This window comes from Scyliorhinus torazame, chromosome 19 (assembly GCF_047496885.1).
Source record: "Scyliorhinus torazame isolate Kashiwa2021f chromosome 19, sScyTor2.1, whole genome shotgun sequence".
NCBI lineage: Eukaryota > Metazoa > Chordata > Chondrichthyes > Carcharhiniformes > Scyliorhinidae > Scyliorhinus > Scyliorhinus torazame.
The window spans coordinates 85,915,376-85,934,834 of NC_092725.1; the positions used below are offsets into that span (position 1 = coordinate 85,915,376).

The window sequence follows — 19,459 nt, forward strand, 5'->3', positions numbered from 1 at the left end:
GCCCCTTGCCTTTGCCCCTTGCCTTTGCCCCTTGCCTTTGCCCCTTGCCTTTGCCCCTTGCCTTTGCCCCTTGCCTTTGCCCCTTGCCTTTGCCCCTTGCCTTTGCCCCTTGCCTTTGCCCCTTGCCTTTGCCCCTTGCCTTTGCCCCTTGCCTTTGCCCCTTGCCTTTGCCCCTTGCCTTTGCCCCTTGCCTTTGCCCCTTGCCTTTGCCCCTTGCCTTTGCCCCTTGCCTTCGCCCCTTGCCGCCTTCGCCCCACCACTTGCCTTCATCATCCCCCCTCCCTTGCCTTCTTCAACCCCCCTGCCCTTTGCCCTCTTCACCCCGCGCGCTCTGCCTTCTTCTCCTCCCTGCCCCTTGCCTTTGCCACCCCCCCTTGCCTTTGCCACCCCCCCTTGCCTTCGCCCCCCCTTGCCTTCGCCCCCCCTTGCCTTCGCCCCCCCTTGCCTTCGCCCCCCCCTTGCCTTCGCCCCCCCTTTGCCTTCGCCCCCCCTTGCCTTCGCCCCCCCTTGCCTTCGCCCCCCCTTGCCTTCGCCCCCCCTTGCCTTCGCCCCCCTCGCCACTTGCCTATGCCCCCCAATCCTTGCCTTTGGCCCCCCCTCCCCTTGCCTTTGCCCCTTACCTTCGCCCCCCCGCCACTTGCCTACGCCCCCCCACCCCTTGCCTTCGCCCCCCCGCCCTTTGCCTTCGCCCCCCTCGCCCTTTGCCTTCGCCCCCCTCGCCCTTTGCCTTCGCCCCCTCGCCCTTTGCCTTCGCCCCCCTCGCCCTTTGCCTTCGCCCCCCTCGCCCTTTGCCTTCGCCCTCTCGCCCTTTGCCATCGCCCCCCTCGCCCCTTGCCTTTGCCCCTTGCCTTTGCCCCTTGCCTTTGCCCCTTGCCTTTGCCCCTTGCCTTTGCCCCTTGCCTTTGCCCCTTGCCTTTGCCCCTTGCCTTTGCCCCTTGCCTTTGCCCCTTGCCTTTGCCCCTTGCCTTTGCCCCTTGCCTTTGCCCCTTGCCTTTGCCCCTTGCCTTTGCCCCTTGCCTTTGCCCCTTGCCTTTGCCCCTTGCCTTTGCCCCTTGCCTTTGCCCCTTGCCTTTGCCCCTTGCCTTTGCCCCTTGCCTTTGCCCCTTGCCTTTGCCCCTTGCCTTTGCCCCTTGCCTTCGCCCCTTGCCTTCGCCCCTTGCCGCCTTCGCCCCACCACTTGCCTTCATCATCCCCCCTCCCTTGCCTTCTTCAACCACCCTGCCCTTGGCCCTCTTCACCGCGCGCGCTCTGCCTTCTTCTCCTCCCTGCCCCTTGCCTTCGCCCCCCCCTTGCCTTCGCCTCCCTTGCCTTCGCCTCCCTTGCCTTCGCCTCCCTTGCCTTCGCCTCCCTTGCCTTCGCCTCCCTTGCCTTCGCCTCCCTTGCCTTCGCCTCCCTTGCCTTCGCCCCCCTTGCCTTCGCCCCCCTTGCCTTCGCCCCCCCTTGCCTTCGCCCCCCCCTTGCCTTCGCCCCCCCCTTGCCTTCGCCCCCCCCCTTGCCTTCGCCCCCCCCTTGCCTTCGCCCCCCCCTTGCCTTCGCCCCCCCTTGCCTTAGCCCCCCCTTGCCTTAGCCCCCCCTTGCCTTAGCCCCCCCCTTGCCTTAGCCCCCCCCTTGCCTTAGCCCCCCCCTTGCCTTAGCCCCCCCCTTGCCTTAGCCCCCCCCTTGCCTTAGCCCCCCCCTTGCCTTAGCCCCCCCTTGCCTTAGCCCCCCCCTTGCCTTAGCCCCCCCTTGCCTTAGCCCCCCCCTTGCCTTAGCCCCCACCTTGCCTTAGCCCCCCTTGCCTTAGCCCCCCCTTGCCTTAGCCCCCCCTTGCCTTCGCCCCCCCCTTGCCTTCGCCCCCCCTTGCCTTCGCCCCCCCTTGCCTTCGCCCCCCCTTGCCTTCGCCCCCCCTTGCCTTCGCCCCCCCCCTTGCCTTCGCCCCCCCTTGCCTTCGCCCCCCCTTGCCTTCGCCCCCCCTTGCCTTCGCCCCCCCTTGCCTTCGCCCCCCCCTTGCCTTCGCCCCCCCCTTGCCTTCGCCCCCCCCTTGCCTTCGCCCCCCCTTGCCTTCGCCCCCCCTTGCCTTCGCCCCCCCTTGCCTTCGCCCCCCCTTGCCTTCGCCCCCCCTTGCCTTCGCCCCCCTTGCCTTCGCCCCCCCCTTGCCTTCGCCCCCCCTTGCCTTCGCCCCCCCTTGCCTTCGCCCCCCCCTTGCCTTCGCCCCCCCCTTGCCTTCGCCCCCCCTTGCCTTCGCCCCTCCTTGCCTTCGCCCCCCCTTGCCTTCGCCCCCCCTTGCCTTCGCCCCCCCCTTGCCTTCGCCCCCCCCTTGCCTTCGCCCCCCCCTTGCCTTCGCCCCCCCCTTGCCTTCCCCCCCCTTGCCTTCGCACCCCCCCCTTGCCTTCGCCCCCCCCATGCCTTTGCCCCCCCCTGCCTTCGCCCCCCCCTTGCCTTCGCCCCCCCCTTGCCTTCGCCCCCCCCTTGCCTTCGCCCCCCCCCTGGCCTTCGCCCCACCCCTGGCCTTCGCCCCCCCCCTTGCCTTCGCCCCCCCCTTGCCTTCGCCCCCCCCTTGCCTTCGCCCCCCCCTTGCCTTCGGCCCCCCCCTTGCTTTCGCCCGCCCCTTGCCTTCGCCCGCCTCTTACCTTCGCCCCCCCCACCCCTTGCCTTTGACCCCCTTGCCTTCGCCCCCCCCGCCACTTGCCTTTGCCCCCTTGCCTTTGCCCCCTTGCCTTTGCCCCCTTGCCTTTGCCCCCTTGCCTTTGCCCCCTTGCCTTTGCCCCCTTGCCTTTGCCCCCTTGCCTTTGCCCCCTTGCCTTTGCCCCCTTGCCTTTGCCCCCTTGCCTTTGCCCCCTTGCCTTTGCCCCCTTGCCTTTGCCCCCTTGCCTTTGCCCCCTTGCCTTTGCCCCCTTGCCTTTGCCCCCTTGCCTTTGCCCCCTTGCCTTTGCCCCCTTGCCTTTGCCCCCTTGCCTTTGCCCCCTTGCCTTTGCCCCCTTGCCTTTGCCCCCTTGCCTTTGCCCCCTTGCCTTTGCCCCCTTGCCTTCGCCCCCGCCACTTGCCTTCGCCCCCCTGCTCCTTGCCTTTGCCCCCTTGCTTTTGCCCCCTTGCCTTCGCCCCCCCGCCCCTTGCCTTCGCCCCCCCCGCCCTTGCCTTCGCCCGCCCCCCCACCTCTTGCCTTCGCCCCCCCTCCCCTTGCCTTTGCCCCTTACCTTCGCCCGCCCGCCACTTGCCTACGCCCCCCCACCCCTTGCCTTCGGCCGCCCTGCCCTTTGCCTTTGCCCCCCCGCCCTTTGTCTTTGTCCCCCGCCCCTTGCATTTGCCCCTTGCCTTTGCCCTTGCCTTTGCCCTTGACTTTGGCCTTGCCTTTGCCCCCAGCCTCTTGCCTTTGTCCCCGCCCCTGGCCTTCGCCCCTCTTGCCTTCACCCCCCACCACTTGTCTTCTTCGTCCCTCCCACCCCTTGCCTTCTTTGCGTCCCCGCCCCTTGCCTTCGCCTCCCCGCCCCTTACCTTTGTCCCCAGCCCCTTGCCTTCGCCCCTCTTGCCTTCACCCCCCCACCCCTTGTCTTCTTCGTCCCTCCCACCCCTTGCCTTCTTCGCCTCCCCGCCCCTTGCCTTCGCCCCCCCCGTCCCTTGCCTTCGCCCCTTGCCTTCGCCCCCCCGCCCCTTGCCTTCGCCCCCCGCCCCTTGCCTTCGCCCCCCGCCCCTTGCCTTCGCCCCCCGCCCCTTGCCTTCGCCCCCCGCCCCTTGCCTTCGCCCCCCGCCCCTTGCCTTCGCCCCTTGCCTTCGCCCCCGCCCCTTGCCTTCGCCTTCGCCCCTTGCCTTCGCCCCTTGCCTTCGCCCCCCGCCCCTTGCCTTCGCCCCCCGCCCCTTGCCTTCGCCCCCCGCCCCTTGCCTTCGCCCCCCGCCCCTTGCCTTCACCCCCCGCCCCTTGCCTTCGCCCCCCGCCCTTTGCCTTCGCCCCCCGCCCCTTGCCTTCGCCCCCCGCCCCTTGCCTTCGCCCCCCGCCCCTTGCCTTCGCCCCCCGCCCCTTGCCTTCGCCCCCCGCCCCTTGCCTTCGCCCCCCGCCCCTTGCCTTCGCCCCCCGCCCCTTGCCTTCGCCCCCCGCCCCTTGCCTTCGCCCCCCGCCCCTTGCCTTCGCCCCCCGCCCCTTGCCTTCGCCCCCCGCCCCTTGCCTTCGCCCCCCCGCCCCTTGCCTTCGCCCCCCCGCCCCTTGCCTTCGCCCCCCCGCCCCTTGCCTTCGCCCCCCCGCCCCTTGCCTTCGCCCCTTGCCTTCGCCCCCTTGCCTTCGCCCCCCACCCTTTGCCTTCGCTTCCCGCCCCTTGCCTTCGCCCCCTTGCCTTCGCCCCTTGCCTTCGCCCCCCGCCCCTTGCCTTCGCCCCCTTGCCTTCGCCCCCCGCCCCTTGCCTTCGCCCCCCGCCCCTTGCCTTCGCCCCCCGCCCCTTGCCTTCGCCCCCCGCCCCTTGCCTTCGCCCCCCGCCCCTTGCCTTCGCCCCCCGCCCCTTGCCTTCGCCCCCCGCCCCTTGCCTTCGCCCCCCGCCCCTTGCCTTCGCCCCCCGCCCCTTGCCTTCGCCCCCCGCCCCTTGCCTTCGCCCCCCGCCCCTTGCCTTCGCCCCCCGCCCCTTGCCTTCGCCCCCCGCCCCTTGCCTTCGCCCCCTTGCCTTCGCCCCCCGCCCCTTGCCTTCGCCCCCCGCCCCTTGCCTTCGCCTCCCGCCCCTTGCCTTCGCCTCCCGCCCCTTGCCTTCGCCCCCCGCCCCTTGCCTTCGCCCCCCGCCCCTTGCCTTCGCCCCCCGCCCCTTGCCTTCGCCCCCCGCCCCTTGCCTTCGCCCCCCGCCCCTTGCCTTCGCCCCCCGCCCCTTGCCTTCGCCCCCCGCCCCTTGCCTTCGCCCCCCGCCCCTTGCCTTCGCCCCCCGCCCCTTGCCTTCGCCCCCCGCCCCTTGCCTTCGCCCCCAGCCCCTTGCCTTCGCCCCCCGCCCCTTGCCTTCGCCCCCCGCCCCTTGCCTTCGCCCCCCGCCCCTTGCCTTCGCCCCCCGCCCCTTGCCTTCGCCCCCCGCCCCTTGCCTTCGCCCCTTGCCTTCGCCCCCCGCCCCTTGCCTTCGCCCCCCGCCCCTTGCCTTCGCCCCCCGCCCCTTGCCTTCGCCCCTTGCCTTCGCCCCCCGCCCCTTGCCTTCTCCCCCCTTCCCTTGCCTTCTCCCCCCTTCCCTTGCCTTCGCCCCCCGCCCCTTGCCTTCGCGTCCCCGCCCCTTGCTGCCTTCGCGTCCCCGCCCCTTGCTGCCTTCGCGTCCCCGCCCCTTGCCTTCGCGTCCCCGCCCCTTGTCTTCGCCCCCCCCGCCCCTTGGCGCCTTCGCCTCCCCGCCCCTTGGCTTCGCAACCCCGCCCCTTGACTTCTTCGCCCCCTCGCCCCTTGACTGCTTCGGCCCCCCGGCCCTTGCCGCCTTTGCCCCCCCGCCTCTTGCCGCCTTCGTCCCTTGCCGCCTTCGCCCCCCGCCCCTTGCCGCGTTCGCCCCCGACCCTTGCTGCCTTCGCCCCCCCGCCCCTTGCCGCCTTAACCCCCGCCCCTTGCTGCCTTCACCCCTTGCCGCCTTCGACCCTTGCCGCCTTCGCCCCTTGCCTCCTTTGCCCCGCCTCTTGCCACCTTCGCCCCCCGCCCCTTGCTGCCTTCGCTCCCCTTCCCTTGCCACCTTCACCCGTGCCACCTTTGCCCCGCCCCGTGCCACCTTTGCCCCGCCACGTGCCACCTTTGCCCCGCCCCGTGCCACCTTTGCCCCGCCCCGTGCCACCTTTGCCCCGCCCCGTGCCACCTTTGCCCCGCCCCGTGCCACCTTTGCCCCGCCCCGTGCCACCTTTGCCCCGCCCCGTGCCACCTTTGCCCCGCCCCGTGCCACCTTTGCCCCGCCCCGTGCCACCTTTGCCCCGCCCCGTGCCACCTTTGCCCCGCCCCGTGCCACCTTTGCCCCGCCCCGTGCCACCTTTGCCCCGCCCCGTGCCACCTTTGCCCCGCCCCGTGCCACCTTTGCCCCGCCCCGTGCCACCTTTGCCCTGCCCCGTGCCACCTTTGCCCCGCCCCGTGCCACCTTTGCCCCGCCCCGTGCCACCTTTGCCCCGCCCCGTGCCACCTTCGCCCCGCCCCGTGCCACCTTCGACCCGCCCCGTGCCACCTTCGCCCACCCCGTGCCACCTTCGCCCCGCCCCGTGCCACCTTCGCCCCGCCCCGTGCCACCTTCGCCCCGCCCCGTGCCACCTTCGCCCCGCCTCGTGCCACCTTCGCCCCGCCCCGTGCCACCTTCGCCCCGCCCCGTACCACCATCGCCCCACCCCACCTTCGCCCCGCCCCGTGCCACCTTCGCCCCGCCCCGTGCCACCTTTGCCCCGCCCCGTGCCACCTTCACCCGCCCCGTGCCACCTTCGCCCACCCCGTGCCACCTTCGCCCCGCCCCGTGCCACCTTCGCCCCGCCCCGTGCCACCTTCGCCCCGCCCCGTGCCACCTTCGCCCCGCCCCGTGCCACCTTCGCCCCGCCCCGTGCCACCTTCGCCCCGCCCCGTACCACCATCGCCCCACCCCACCTTCGCCCCGCCCCGTGCCACCTTCGCCCCGCCCCGTGCCACCTTCGCCCCCGCCCCGTGCCACCTTCGCCCCCGCCCCGTGCCACCTTCGCCCCCGCCCCGTGCCACCTTCGCCCCGCCCCGTGCCACCTTCGCCCCGCCCCGTACCACCATCGCCCCACCCCACCTTCGCCCCGCCCCGTGCCACCTTCGCCCCGCCCCGTGCCACCTTCGCCCCCGCCCCGTGCCACCTTCGCCCCCGCCCCGTGCCACCTTCGCCCACGCCCCGTGCCACCTTCGCCCCCGCCCCGTGCCACCTTCGCCCTGCCCCTTGCCACCTTCGCCCCCGCCCCGTGCCGCCTTTGCCCCGCCCCGTGCCGCCATCGCCCCTGCCCTGTGCTGCCTTCGCCCCTGCCCCGTGCCGCCTTCACCCCCGCCGAGTGCCACCTTCGCCCCCGCCCCGTGCCGCCTTCGCCCCGCCCCGTGCCGCCTTCGCCCCTGCCCCTTGCCGCCTTCGCCCCTTGCCGCCTTGGCCCCTTGCCGCCTTCGCCCCGCCCCTTGCCGCCTTCGCCCCGCCCCGTGCCGCCTTCGCCCCGCCCCGTGCCGCCTTCGCCCCGCCCCGTGCCGCCTTCGCCCCGCCCCGTGCCGCCTTCGCCCCGCCCCGTGCCGCCTTCGCCCCGCCCCGTGCCGCCTTCGCCCCGCCCCGTGCCGCCTTCGCCCCGCCCCGTGCCGCCTTCGCCCCGCCCCGTGCCGCCTTCGGCCCGCCCCGTGCCACCTTCGCCCCGCCCCGTGCCACCTTCGCGCCGCCCCGTGCCACCTTCGCCCCGCCCCGTGCCACCTTCGCCCCGCCCCGTGCCACCTTCGCCCCGCCCCGTGCCACCTTCGCCCCGCCCCGTGCCACCTTCGCCCCGCCCCGTGCCACCTTCGCCCCGCCCCGTGCCACCTTCGCCCCGCCCCGTGCCACCTTCGCCCCGCCCCGTGCCACCTTCGCCCCGCCCCGTGCCACCTTCGCCCCGCCCCGTGCCACCTTCGCCCCGCCCCGTGCCACCTTCGCCCCGCCCCGTGCCACCTTGGCCCCGCCCCGTGCCACCTTGGCCCCGCCCCGTGCCACCTTGGCCCCGCCCCGTGCCACCTTCGCCCCGCCCCGTGCCACCTTCGCCCCGCCCCGTGCCACCTTCGCCCCGCCCCGTGCCACCTTCGCCCCGCCCCGTGCCACCTTCGCCCCGCCCCGTGCCACCTTTGCCCCGCCCCGTGCCACCTTCGCCCCGCCCCGTGCCACCTTCGCCCCGCCCCGTGCCACCTTCGCCCCGCCCCGTGCCACCTTCGCCCCGCCCCGTGCCACCTTCGCCCCGCCCCGTGCCACCTTCGCCCCGCCCCGTGCCACCTTCGCCCCGCCGCGTGCCACCTTCGCCCCGCCGCGTGCCACCTTCGCCCCGCCCCGTGCCACCTTCGCCCCGCCCCGTGCCACCTTCGCCCCGCCCCGTGCCACCTTCGCCCCGCCCCGTGCCACCTTCGCCCCGCCCCGTGCCACCTTCGCCCCGCCCCGTGCCACCTTCGCCCCGCCCCGTGCCACCTTCGCCCCGCCCCGTGCCACCTTCGCCCCGCCCCGTGCCACCTTCGCCCCGCCCCGTGCCACCTTCGCCCCGCCCCGTGCCACCTTCGCCCCGCCCCGTGCCACCTTCGCCCCGCCCCGTGCCACCTTCGCCCCGCCCCGTGCCTCCTTCGCCCCGCCCCGTGCCTCCTTCGCCCCGCCCCGTGCCTCCTTCGCCCCGCCCCGTGCCACCTTCGCCCCGCCCCGTGCCGCCTTCGCCCCGCCCCGTGCCGCCTTCGCCCCGCCCCGTGCCGCCTTCGCCCCGCCCCGTGCCGCCTTCGCCCCGCCCCGTGCCGCCTTCGCCCCGCCCCGTGCCGCCTTCGCCCCGCCCCGTGCCGCCTTCGCCCCGCCCCGTGCCGCCTTCGCCCCGCCCCGTGCCGCCTCCGCCCCGCCCCGTGCCGCCTCCGCCCCGCCCCGTGCCGCCTCCGCCCCGCCCCGTGCCGCCTCCGCCCCGCCCCGTGCCGCCTCCTCCCCGCCCCGTGCCGCCTCCGCCCCGCCCCGTGCCGCCTCCGCCCCGCCCCGTGCCGCCTCCGCCCCGCCCCGTGCCGCCTCCGCCCCGCCCCGTGCCGCCTTCGCCCCGCCCCGTGCCGCCTTCGCCCCGCCCCGCCTTCGCCCCGCCCCCTGCCGCCTTCGCCCCGCCCCCTGCCGCCTTCGCCCCGCCCCCTGCCGCCTTCGCCCCGCCCCCTGCCGCCTTCGCCCCGCCCCCTGCCGCCTTCGCCCCGCCCCCTGCCGCCTTCGCCCCGCCCCCTGCCGCCTTCGCCCCGCCCCCTGCCGCCTTCGCCCCGCCCCCTGCCGCCTTCGGCCCGCCCCCTGCCGCCTTCGCCCCGCCCCCTGCCGCCTTCGGCCCGCCCCCTGCCGCCTTCGCCCCGCCCCCTGCCGCCTTCGCCCCGCCCCCTGCCGCCTTCGCCCCGCCCCCTGCCGCCTTCGCCCCGCCCCCTGCCGCCTTCGCCCCGCCCCCTGCCGCCTTCGCCCCGCCCCCTGCCGCCTTCGCCCCGCCCCCTCCCGCCTTCGCCCCGCCCCCTCCCGCCTTCGCCCCGCTCCCTGCCGCCTTCGCCCCGCCCCGTGCCGCCTTCGCCCCGCCCCTGCCGCCTTCGTCCCGCCCCGTGCCACCTTCGTCCCGCCCCGTGCCACCTTCGTCCCGCCCCGTGCCACCTTCGCCCCGCCCCGTGCCACCTTCGCCCCGCCCCGTGCCACCTTCGCCCCGCCCCGTGCCACCTTCGCCCCGCCCCGTGCCACCTTCGCCCCGCCCCGTGCCACCTTCGCCCCGCCCCGTGCCACCTTCGCCCCGCCCCGTGCCACCTTCGCCCCGCCCCACCTTCGCCCCGCCCCGTGCCACCTTCGTCTCCGCCCCGTGCCACCTTCGCCCCCGCCCCGTGCCACCTTCGCCCTGCCCCTTGCCACCTTCGCCCCGCCGAGTGCCGCCTTCGCCCCCGCCCCGTGCCGCCTTCGCCCCGCCCCGTGCCGCCTTCACCCCCGCCCCTTGCCGCCTTGGCCCCCTCCCGCCTTCGCCCCGCCCCCTGCCGCCTTCGCCCCGCCCCGTGCCGCCTTCGCCCCGCCCCTGCCGCCTTCGTCCCGCCCCGTGCCACCTTCGTCCCGCCCCGTGCCACCTTCGTCCCGCCCCGTGCCACCTTCGTCCCGCCCCGTGCCACCTTCGTCCCGCCCCGTGCCACCTTCGCCCCGCCCCGTGCCACCTTCGCCCCGCCCCGTGCCACCTTCGCCCCGCCCCGTGCCACCTTCGCCCCGCCCCACCTTCGCCCCGCCCCGTGCCACCTTCGTCTCCGCCCCGTGCCACCTTCGCCCCCGCCCCGTGCCACCTTCGCCCTGCCCCTTGCCACCTTCGCCCCGCCGAGTGCCGCCTTCGCCCCCGCCCCGTGCCGCCTTCGCCCCGCCCCGTGCTGCCTTCACCCCCGCCCCTTGCCGCCTTGGCCCCTTGCCGCCTTGGCACCTTGCCGCCTTGGCCCCTTGACCGCCTTGGCCCCTTGCCGCCTTCGACCCTTGCCGCCTTCGGCCCCATGCCGCCTTCGGCCCCATGCCGCCTTCGGCCCCTTGGCGCCTTCGGCCCCTTGGCGCCTTCGGCCCCTTGGCGGCTTGGCCCCTTGCCGGCTTGGCCGCTTGTCGCCTTCGACCCTTGCCGCCTTCGACCCTTGCCGCCTTCGACCCTTGCCGCCTTCGACCCTTGCCGCCTTCGACCCTTGCCGCCTTCGACCCTTGCCGCCTTCGGCCCCATGCCGCCTTCGGCCCCATGCCGCCTTCGGCCCCATGCCGCCTTCGGCCCCATGCCGCCTTGGCCCCATGCCGCCTTGGCCCCATGCCGCCTTGGCCCCTTGGCGGCTTAGTCACTTGCCGCCTTCGCCACTTTGCCTTCTTCGCCCCTCCGCCCCTTGCCTTCTTTGCACCCCCCCGCTCCTTGCCTTCTTTGCACTCCCCGCTCCTTGCCTTCTTTGCATCCCCCTGCCCCTTGCCTTCTTTGCATCCCCCGCCCCTTGCCTTCTTTGCACCCCCCGCTCCTTGCCTTCTTTGCACCCCCTGCTCCTTGCCGCCTTTGCATCCGCCGCCCCTTGCCTTCTTTGCACCCCCCGCCCCTTGCCTTCTTTGCAACCCCCGCCCCTTGCCTTCTTTGCACCCCCCGCCCCTTGCCTTCTTTGCGCCCCTTGCCTTCTTTGCATCCCCGCCCCTTGCCTTCTTTGCATCCCCCGCCCCTTGCCTTCTTTGCATCCCCCGCCCCTTGCCTTCTTTGCATCCCCCGCCCCTTGCCTTCTTTGCATCCCCCGCCCCTTGCCTTCTTTGCATCCCCCGCCCCTTGCCTTTTTTGCACCCCCCGCCCCTAGCCTTTTTTGCACCCCCCGCCCCTTGCCTTCTTTGCACCCCCCCGCCCCTTGCCTTCTTTGCAGCCCTCGCCCGTTGCCTTCTTTGCACCCTTGCCTTCATCGCACCCCCCACCCCTTGCCTTCTTCGCACCCCGCCCCTTGCCTTCTTCGACCTCCCCGCGCTCTTGCCTTTCCACCCTCTTGCCTCCTTTGCTCTCCACCAATGCTTCCTTTGTGCCCCTCACCCTTTTTACTGTCACATTGTCTCCTGTGCTATCTTACTTAATTTCCTAATCCTTTTCACAAAGTATGATTTTTGAATGAACAGAAATAGACAATTTTGTTAAAGTGTAAACTTGTCTGTTGGGGACAACAATAGAGCCGGCCAGTGCTTTTGATTTTATACTGGTTTCATGGAATTTCAAAAGTATGTTGTGAGTTATTTTGCAAAGTATTTGGGGTTCCATTTTTCTTCTGTACATATTTTCTATGTGCTATGCATTTTTCAAAAATTAACAAAGTAATACAACTGCATCATGCTCTGATGTTTGAGTAATTGTGAAGTCGAACTCCTGTAAATTGTTCCCATTAAATACCTTAACCTTTATGATCAAGGATCAAAAAACCTTTTTTGTGGATTACTTAATGGTTTTGGTCAAAGAGGACCTGTAGGATGGAGGAGTTCCACCTTCCCCAGATCAGTGAGGATCATCCAAACAGAGTAGCTGTGGCAGTGCACAGTGAGGCCACCTACTCATTGCTCTTAACTATTCATAGAATGTACAGTGCAGAAGGAGGCCATTCGGCCCATCGGGTGTGCACCGGCTCTTTGAAAGAGCATCCTACCCAAGCCCACGCCTCCACCCTATCCCCATAACCCGACCCAACACTAAGGGCAATTTAGCATGGCCAATCCACCTAACCTGCACATCTTTGGACTGTGGGAGGAAACCGGAGCACCCGGAGGAAACCCACGCACACACGGGAAGAACGTGCAGACTCAAGCCGTGAATCGAACCTGGGACCCTGGAGCTGTGAAGCAATTGTGCTATCCACAATGCTACCGTGCTGCCCATAAACTATTGAAGGTATACTTAGAAAAGCAAAAGGTAAATGGAAAATAAATACTCTAAAATGATAATTTTGATGGTTTCTTTATGCAGATGGAGATGGAAAGTGTGAAATGGTAGTAGGTTACACTGACCGTGTAGTGCGAGCATTCCGTTGGGAAGATTCTTCTGTTGATAGTTCTGGACAACTGGTACTACTGAAAAAGTGGCTTCTGGAAGGACAGGTATGCATTAAAACTCTGAGAGGGTTGACTATCTCATTGTGTAGAAGAAAGGCCCAAGGTGCTTCACAATGTAATAAATACACAGATGCTTAGCCTAAGAAGGAGATGTTAAGAGGTGTGTTTTAAGGAAAGTTAGAAAAAAAGATTTTTAAAGTAATCAAAAAGCACTTTACAGGTGATGGAATACTTTTGAAGTGTATTGTCACAACACCCTGGGCTAGGGCGTGGTCAATTCCAGCCCCATTTGACCCAGAGTCACAGCACAAGTGAAATTAGATTTTATTTAAAATACCCAAGGTCCTTGGCTGAGTCCAATAAACTGCAAGCACCAGGTTTGTAACTTTAACACAAGTAACCTTTTATTATGTACAGTATTATAATTAAACTGACAGAAAAATGTAACTATCGAATACTCCTTTCCCAATCCCCCTTCTAACTACCCCCAGTCTCCACACACATACACATATACACACACACACACACACACACACACACACACACACACACACACACACACACAGACAGAGGGGAAAGGATGATTGAGAGGTAAAGAAAATGTTAATAAAACTAAAAAGATAAAGGATCTTTGCACTAGGATGGCTTCCGGTTAATGTGTTTCTGGAGTTCAAGCTTTCATTTCGGTACTTCTTTCTTCTAGAGATGTATTCTTCTGGTATTTTCTCCGTCGATTTAGGATTATTTCAAGTTTGCACCAAACATGTGCCAGGCATTCACAGGTTTTAGAACAAAAAAATAGTTCCTTACTTCAGCAATGAGAGAAAGAGCGAGTCTATCCCTTTCATTTCCAAGGTCTAAACACTTCTGTCAAGCTCTCTCAGAAAGTGTCACACAGGAACCAATCACTGATTGTTGTCGTGCAGAACACTGTCCCTGGCCAACCCAGAGGTTGCCAGCTAACCAATCAAACCAACCTCCTCCAAAGCTGGTTCCTAAAATTCACGTGGCACCGACGAGTCTGCTTCTCCTCTCCAAAATACAAAACCTGGGAACACAATGACCTGACAAGCAGACTGCTTCAGCTTGAGTCCTCTGCTTAAAGGCACATTTCGATTGTGGGTCCACAGACCAAAAATAATAAAAGAAAAGAAAATGGGAACAAAGGAAACAAATAGGAAGAGCTGTTACAGTATTAACTGTTCTAATATAGGAAACATGGCAGCCATTTGTGGAATGATTCCAGAATGTGGGGCCTAGGCAGCTGAAAGCATGATCACCAATTGTGCAGTGCAGGTAAGTGGGGTTATGAATAAGTGATGAGTGAGATCTGGGCATGAGATGTTAGAGATCTGAGGGATATTACTGAGCTGAGTGTAATAAAAGATTTAAATATCACCGCAGATGTTTGAGGCTCACTGACTAGGCATGCCAGCGCAGTCTAGGTTAAAACTCTCTCGTGATTTGTTTTCCCAGCTGAGGAAATGTGGGGAACCTTGGGGATATTGGAAAATAACCGAGGCACGTAATTTACCTGGAAGGAAGATGCTTATCGGCAGAGAAATTTATTTTCTGTTCGGATATCTGATGCTACACCTGAGCACTCTGGTTTTGTTTGACCCTTATAATTTCTATTCTGTTGCAATAGGTGGACAGTCTTACAGTGAATCCAGGGTCTGATGGGACCCCAGAACTAATGGTCTCACAGCCAGGCTGTGGATATGCAGTTCTACTCTGTACCTGGAGATTGGATCAAGAGAGGACACCAAAAAGAGATCCATCTGGAGCCTCTAACAGGTAAAATTCCAAAGAATATCTAGGTCACTGTAAGAACATAACGTTTGTAGTGACACTACTTAATCTCATTCGACCTCTTTTATCTGGAAGGAAGAGGTTTATCATCAGAGAAATTTATCTGCTGTTACATACAGGTATGGGTGATATCTGGTGCTACACCTGGTTGTGTGTTGGGGGTACCCTTTTGGTATTTTTCCAATTAGACAATGTTAGGCGATCAGGAAACTGAAGCTGCTGTATACAAGCCTCATTAAACTTAGAAATTCATGAAAATAAAGTAGACTTCTTTGCCTCCTGATTTGATTATTCTTAGGCACAACAGTATTTTGCAATGCATAACCAATAGGAATGTTCCTAGTCTGAAGGCAATTTGCTTTGGTTTAATCTGTTCCTCAAAAATGGTTTTGGTTGACTTCCGGGTGCGGCTATGCAGAGCTAGGTCGCATGTTCGGTAGCTCCCGCTTGGAATGGACTTTTGGGCTCTTTTCAGGGCCCCCAACGGCATTTTCTCGACATTTCCCGGTGTGGGAAGAAGACTGCAACATTCCCCCGACAGTGTCCCCCAGGAATGGTATGTCTCTTGGTTACCAGACCCAGCAGAAACAGTAAAAGATTTGGCTGTAGCTGCAGGATAGACAAAGCCTCTTCCAGCATGCAGGCGGGGGAAGGGCAAATTTAAAGGCTGCAAGCTGACTCGAGGGCCTTTATTAAAGGTGAATTCTAGCAGCAGAGGGAACAACTATGAAGAGATCTACCAAGGCCATTGAAGAAGCGGGGATGGGGCTTCCGATGGCGGCCATGGAGGAGTAGGTTGCCCATTCGGCAGCTCCCGTCTGGAACGGACTCTCAGACCTTTTTCAGGAGTTTCCACAGACCTTTTGGGGCAGATTGGTGAAGCGAACACTGCCAAAAGGATTCCCTCTCGAGACTTCCGGTTGCGGCTATGCGGAGCTAAGTCGTACATTCGGCGGCTCCCGCAAAAACAGACTTTTGGGCACTTTTCAGGGCCCCCAAGGGCACTTTTTCGACGTTTCCGGTGTGGGAAGGAGTTAATAATAGTTCCCCTTCAGTATATGGCTTTAACTAGGAGCGGGGCGACAAAAAAGGTGGTGGTGGACCCGAAGAAGGGAGGGAAGAAGGACAAAATGGGGGCAGGCGGAGACCAGGCAGCGTGGAGGCAGTGGGCGGAGGAGCAACAGGAGGGTATCCAGCGCTGCTTCAGAGAGATTAAAACGGACCTGTTAGAGCCGATGAAGGCTTCTATTGGTAAGCTGCTGGAGACACAGACGGCCCAGGGGGTGGCGATCCGAGATGCTCGACAAAAGATCTCTGACAATGACGACGAGATCTTTTTTAGATTGTGTTTTGTACTTAACCCTGTTGGGTTCTTTTTTTCTTTCTCATTTTGTTATTGATATTTTATGAAAACTTTTAATAAAAATTATTTTTAAAAAATTTAAAAAATGGTTTTGGTTTGATTTTGTTATCTTTATTGAGGAACATTATAAGGATATGAAAGTTGATCCAACTAAAATAAATTGGAAAACTAGGTTAAACGGTAGGACAGTTGAGGTGCAATGACAGATTTTTACGAAGATTATTAAATAACTATCTGCAAAGATTTATCCCAGTGAGGGAGAAAAAGAATTTGAGAAGAATGCATCATCCATGGCTGAATAAGAAAGTTAAGGATCGCATCAAATTGGGTGAAACAGTGTACAAATCTGCAAAGATTAGTGGCAGATCGGTATTGGTCAGATTCTAAGAATCACTCATTGTTCCCCTCACGCGCATTTGCACGCGCGCACACAGACTCACACACAGACTTACGCACAGACTCACGCACGCACAGACTCGCACATGCAGACACTTGCACACACACAGACACTCGCACAGACACACACACGCACAGACGGTCACACACACTATCTCTTTCTCAGATGTATGTAAGCGTGCACACTCAGACGCACGTAAGAACACGCACACATACACTCTCTCTCTCTCCCCCGCATGACAAACACACTCACCCCCTCATGCACATGCCCCACATGCACACCCTCGCACACGTGAACAATCCCTCGCATGTCTCACACCCCCATCGCGTGTGTGTGCACACAATAACAATGTTCTTTATTAGTGTCACAAGTAAGCTTACATTAACACCGCAATGAAGTTACTGTGAAAATCCCCTAGTCGCCACACTCCAATGCCTGTTCGGGTACACTGAGGGAGAATTCAGAATGTCCAATTCACTTAACAAGCACGTCTTTTGGAACTTGTGGGAGGAAACCGGAGCACCTTGAGGAAATCCACGCAGACATGGGGAGAACGTGCCGACTTCGCACAGACAGTGACCCAGCACATCACCTTGCACACGCAGACGCATCCCTCATATGCATGCTAGCCCCTCATACACGTGCACACATGTGCCCCTCTCACGGGCACCCCTCAGACTCACTAATTCCATTGGTGGGGAGTGGTGAGGATAGGAGAGTGGAAGAGAAACCTGGAGAAGGGCCTAAGGCCTAGCGGTGCCCAAATCCGGGTGCCTGTTGAGTGGAGTGCCAAGTGCTGGTTGCACGTGGGATGGTTTCCTGACATTATAGCGCTCCGTCTCGAGATCACGCATGGTGGGCGTACACAAATGTTGGAAGCATCCTGTCATCAATTAAAGAGCCCACCAATTAAAGGTGCAATCAACTCCAATTTTGAGAGGATTTTTCATTTTTACACTTGGTGTACAGTTGAAATGGGCAGGGAGGGGGGGGAGATTTCCATATTTTCAACATTCTAGATCCAGGTGGTGTCTAAGAGCCAGCCAGAAGGAATAGAGAGGTGAGAAAGGAGGAGTTTAGAATTGAGGTAAGGGTTTGCATAGCAATTGCCCTGCAATTTAAAATGCAAACTTTGGATGATTTCAACAGGCTAACACCAATAGTTACTCAGATAAAAGTTAGAATTAAACTTCTGGATAACTATTGTAAAGGCCCCACCCTCCCCAAGTATCAACCCCTCCGGCTCCACCAAATCCTAGCCACTAACAATGGATGTTTTCCATCTCCCTGTCAGTTTCAATGAGACCATTGATGTGTTGGGTGTTCTGGATCACAGACAGGTCACCAACACTATTTCATTGAATCATTAACTGTTTAAACATACTCAGACTGTGGGTGAATACGATACTAGTTTTAACTAAAGACCTTTGCCTTGTCCTAACCAATCGATGCACTCAGCACATGGTGAATGTCTGTGTTACAGGCTGTGAGCTCGTCCTCCTAGCTAGCTGCAACTCGAATGAACGGGAACTCTGATGCCCCCTGTCTTTATAGTGCGTGTGCTCTCACTGGTGATTGGCTGCGGTGTTGTGTGTGTTAATTGGTCCCACTGTGTGTCCATCAGTGTGTGTCTGCACCATGATATACTGGTGTATATTATGACATCCCCCTTTTATAAAAAATGTACCTGCGTGGCAATAAATAGTGTATGGTGAATGTTCCTGACTACGTGTGTGCGAAATATTTACAGGACTGTGCACATGAGAACTAAGCTATTTACATGGGAAGGTGTCTGGTGCAGAAAAACAGTGTGTCACAAGAATAACGCGATTAACACTATACAAACCACTTGAATGATTAAACGGAAGAACAGAAAAAATCAGAAAGTCCATAAGTCCACAAAGTTCACAAATTAAGTCTCTGAGGTGGGCGACAAATTCTGATTGACCGCCTCAAGGGTGGGTCGGGAGCCGCCGGCTGAGGAGCGGGCTGGACTGCGTCAGAGAGAGGAGGATGCAGAGTGACCGGAATCTCTGCATAGTCCAGGTCAGGGTCAACAGGAGGGCGTGGCAATGGTGGAGGATCACGTAGCGAGCGCGGAACGAGACGAAGGGCACGTCGATTGCGGCGCAGAATGGAGCCATTCGGTAGATGAACCAGGAACGAGTGGGGGGGCCACCTGCCGAAGAACACAGCGGTTGCAGACCAGCCACCATTCGGAAGATGGATGCGGACGTTGTCATCTGGAGCCAGAGCCAGAGCAGGGAGATCAGCTGCACGGGAGTCATGAGCCGCCTTGTGCTGTGCACGAGACAGCTGCATTCGTTGAAGGACCGGAACGTGGTCGAGGTCTAGGACATGAATGGACGGCACCGTCGTCCTCCGGGTGCGACTCATGACCAGCTGGGCTGGCGACAGGCCAGTGGACAGTGGGGCCGAGCGATAGGCCAGCAAGGCGAGGTAGAAATCGGACCCAGCATCGGCAGCCTTGCAGAGGAGCCGTTTGACTATGTGGACGCCCTTCTCCGCTTTGCCGTTGGATTGGGGGTACAGGGGACTGGATGTCACATGCACAAAGTTGTACCTCCTGGCAAAGTTAGACCATTCCTGGCTTGCGAAGCAGGGGCCATTGTCCGACATCACAGTGAATGGGATGCCGTGTCGAGCAAAGGTGTCCTTACAGGCACGGATGACTGCAGACGATGTGATGTTGTGTAAATGTACCACCTCCGGGTAGTTTGAAAAGTAGTCTACAATCAGGACATAGTCCCTGCCCAGCATGTGGAACAGGTCGATGCCCACCTTGGTCCAAGGGGACGTGACCAACTCATGGGGCTGTCGGGTCTCACGTAGTTGGGCCGGCTGGAAGCGCTGACAAGTGGGGCAATTGAGCACTGTGTTGGCGATGTCGTCATTGATGCCGGGCCCGTCGGCGGCACTTTTCCACGCCAAGATGGCCCTCGTGTAGCTGTTCCAAGACGAGCTGGCGCATGCTATGCGGGATGACAATGCGGTCTAGTTTCAGGAGAATCTCTGACGTTATAGAACTGCGGGCATTGGCCCTTGAGCCACCCGTCTGTTAGGTGGCGCATGACACATTGTAGCAAAGCGTCAGCCGCCGTCTTGCGGCAAATTTGGGCGAGGCGTTCATCCGTAGCAGGTAGATTGGAGGCCACGAAGGCCACATGGGTGTCAACCTGGAAGACGAATCCCGCTGGGTCACACGGAGTGTTGACTGCCCTGGAGAGAGCGTCGGCAATGATGAGGTCTTTGCCTGGAGTGTATACCAGCTGGAAGTCGTATCGCCGGAGCTTGAGAAGAATACGCTGGAGGCGAGGCGTCATGTCGTTCAAGTCTTTCTGTATTATATTGACCAGCGGGCGATGGTCGGTCTCGACGGTGAATTGAGGAAGGCCGTACACATAATCGTGAAACTTGACGACACAGGTCAGAAGGCCCAGGCACTCCTTTTCTATCTGCGCATGGCGATGTTTCGTGGGGGTCATGGCGCATGACGCATATGCAACGGGGGCCCATGATGAGGCCACATCGCGTTGCAGGAGCACTGCACCAATGTCGGATTGGCTGGCATCGGTCGAAAATTTGGTCTCTTTTGCTGGATCAAAGAAAGCTAAGACTGGGGCCATGGTGAGTTTGGTTTTGAGTTCTCTCCATTCGGCTCGTGGGCAGGAAGCAATTGGAAGTCTGTCGTCTTCCTGAACAGGTTCCTGAGCG

The 19,459-nt window shown here is 63.1% G+C and overlaps 1 protein-coding gene across 2 annotated transcripts in view; it reads left to right on the top strand.

Moving 5' to 3' along the window:
- The window catches only part of itfg2 (integrin alpha FG-GAP repeat containing 2), a 156,906-nt gene that overhangs the window by 56,873 nt on the left and 80,574 nt on the right, over positions 1-19,459 (top strand). For both annotated transcript variants that reach the window (XM_072484676.1, XM_072484675.1), the window contains exons 5-6: positions 12,067-12,197; positions 13,801-13,949. In XM_072484676.1, coding sequence (XP_072340777.1) covers positions 12,067-12,197; positions 13,801-13,949 — 280 coding nt within the window. The remainder of the gene's footprint in view (positions 1-12,066; positions 12,198-13,800; positions 13,950-19,459) is intronic.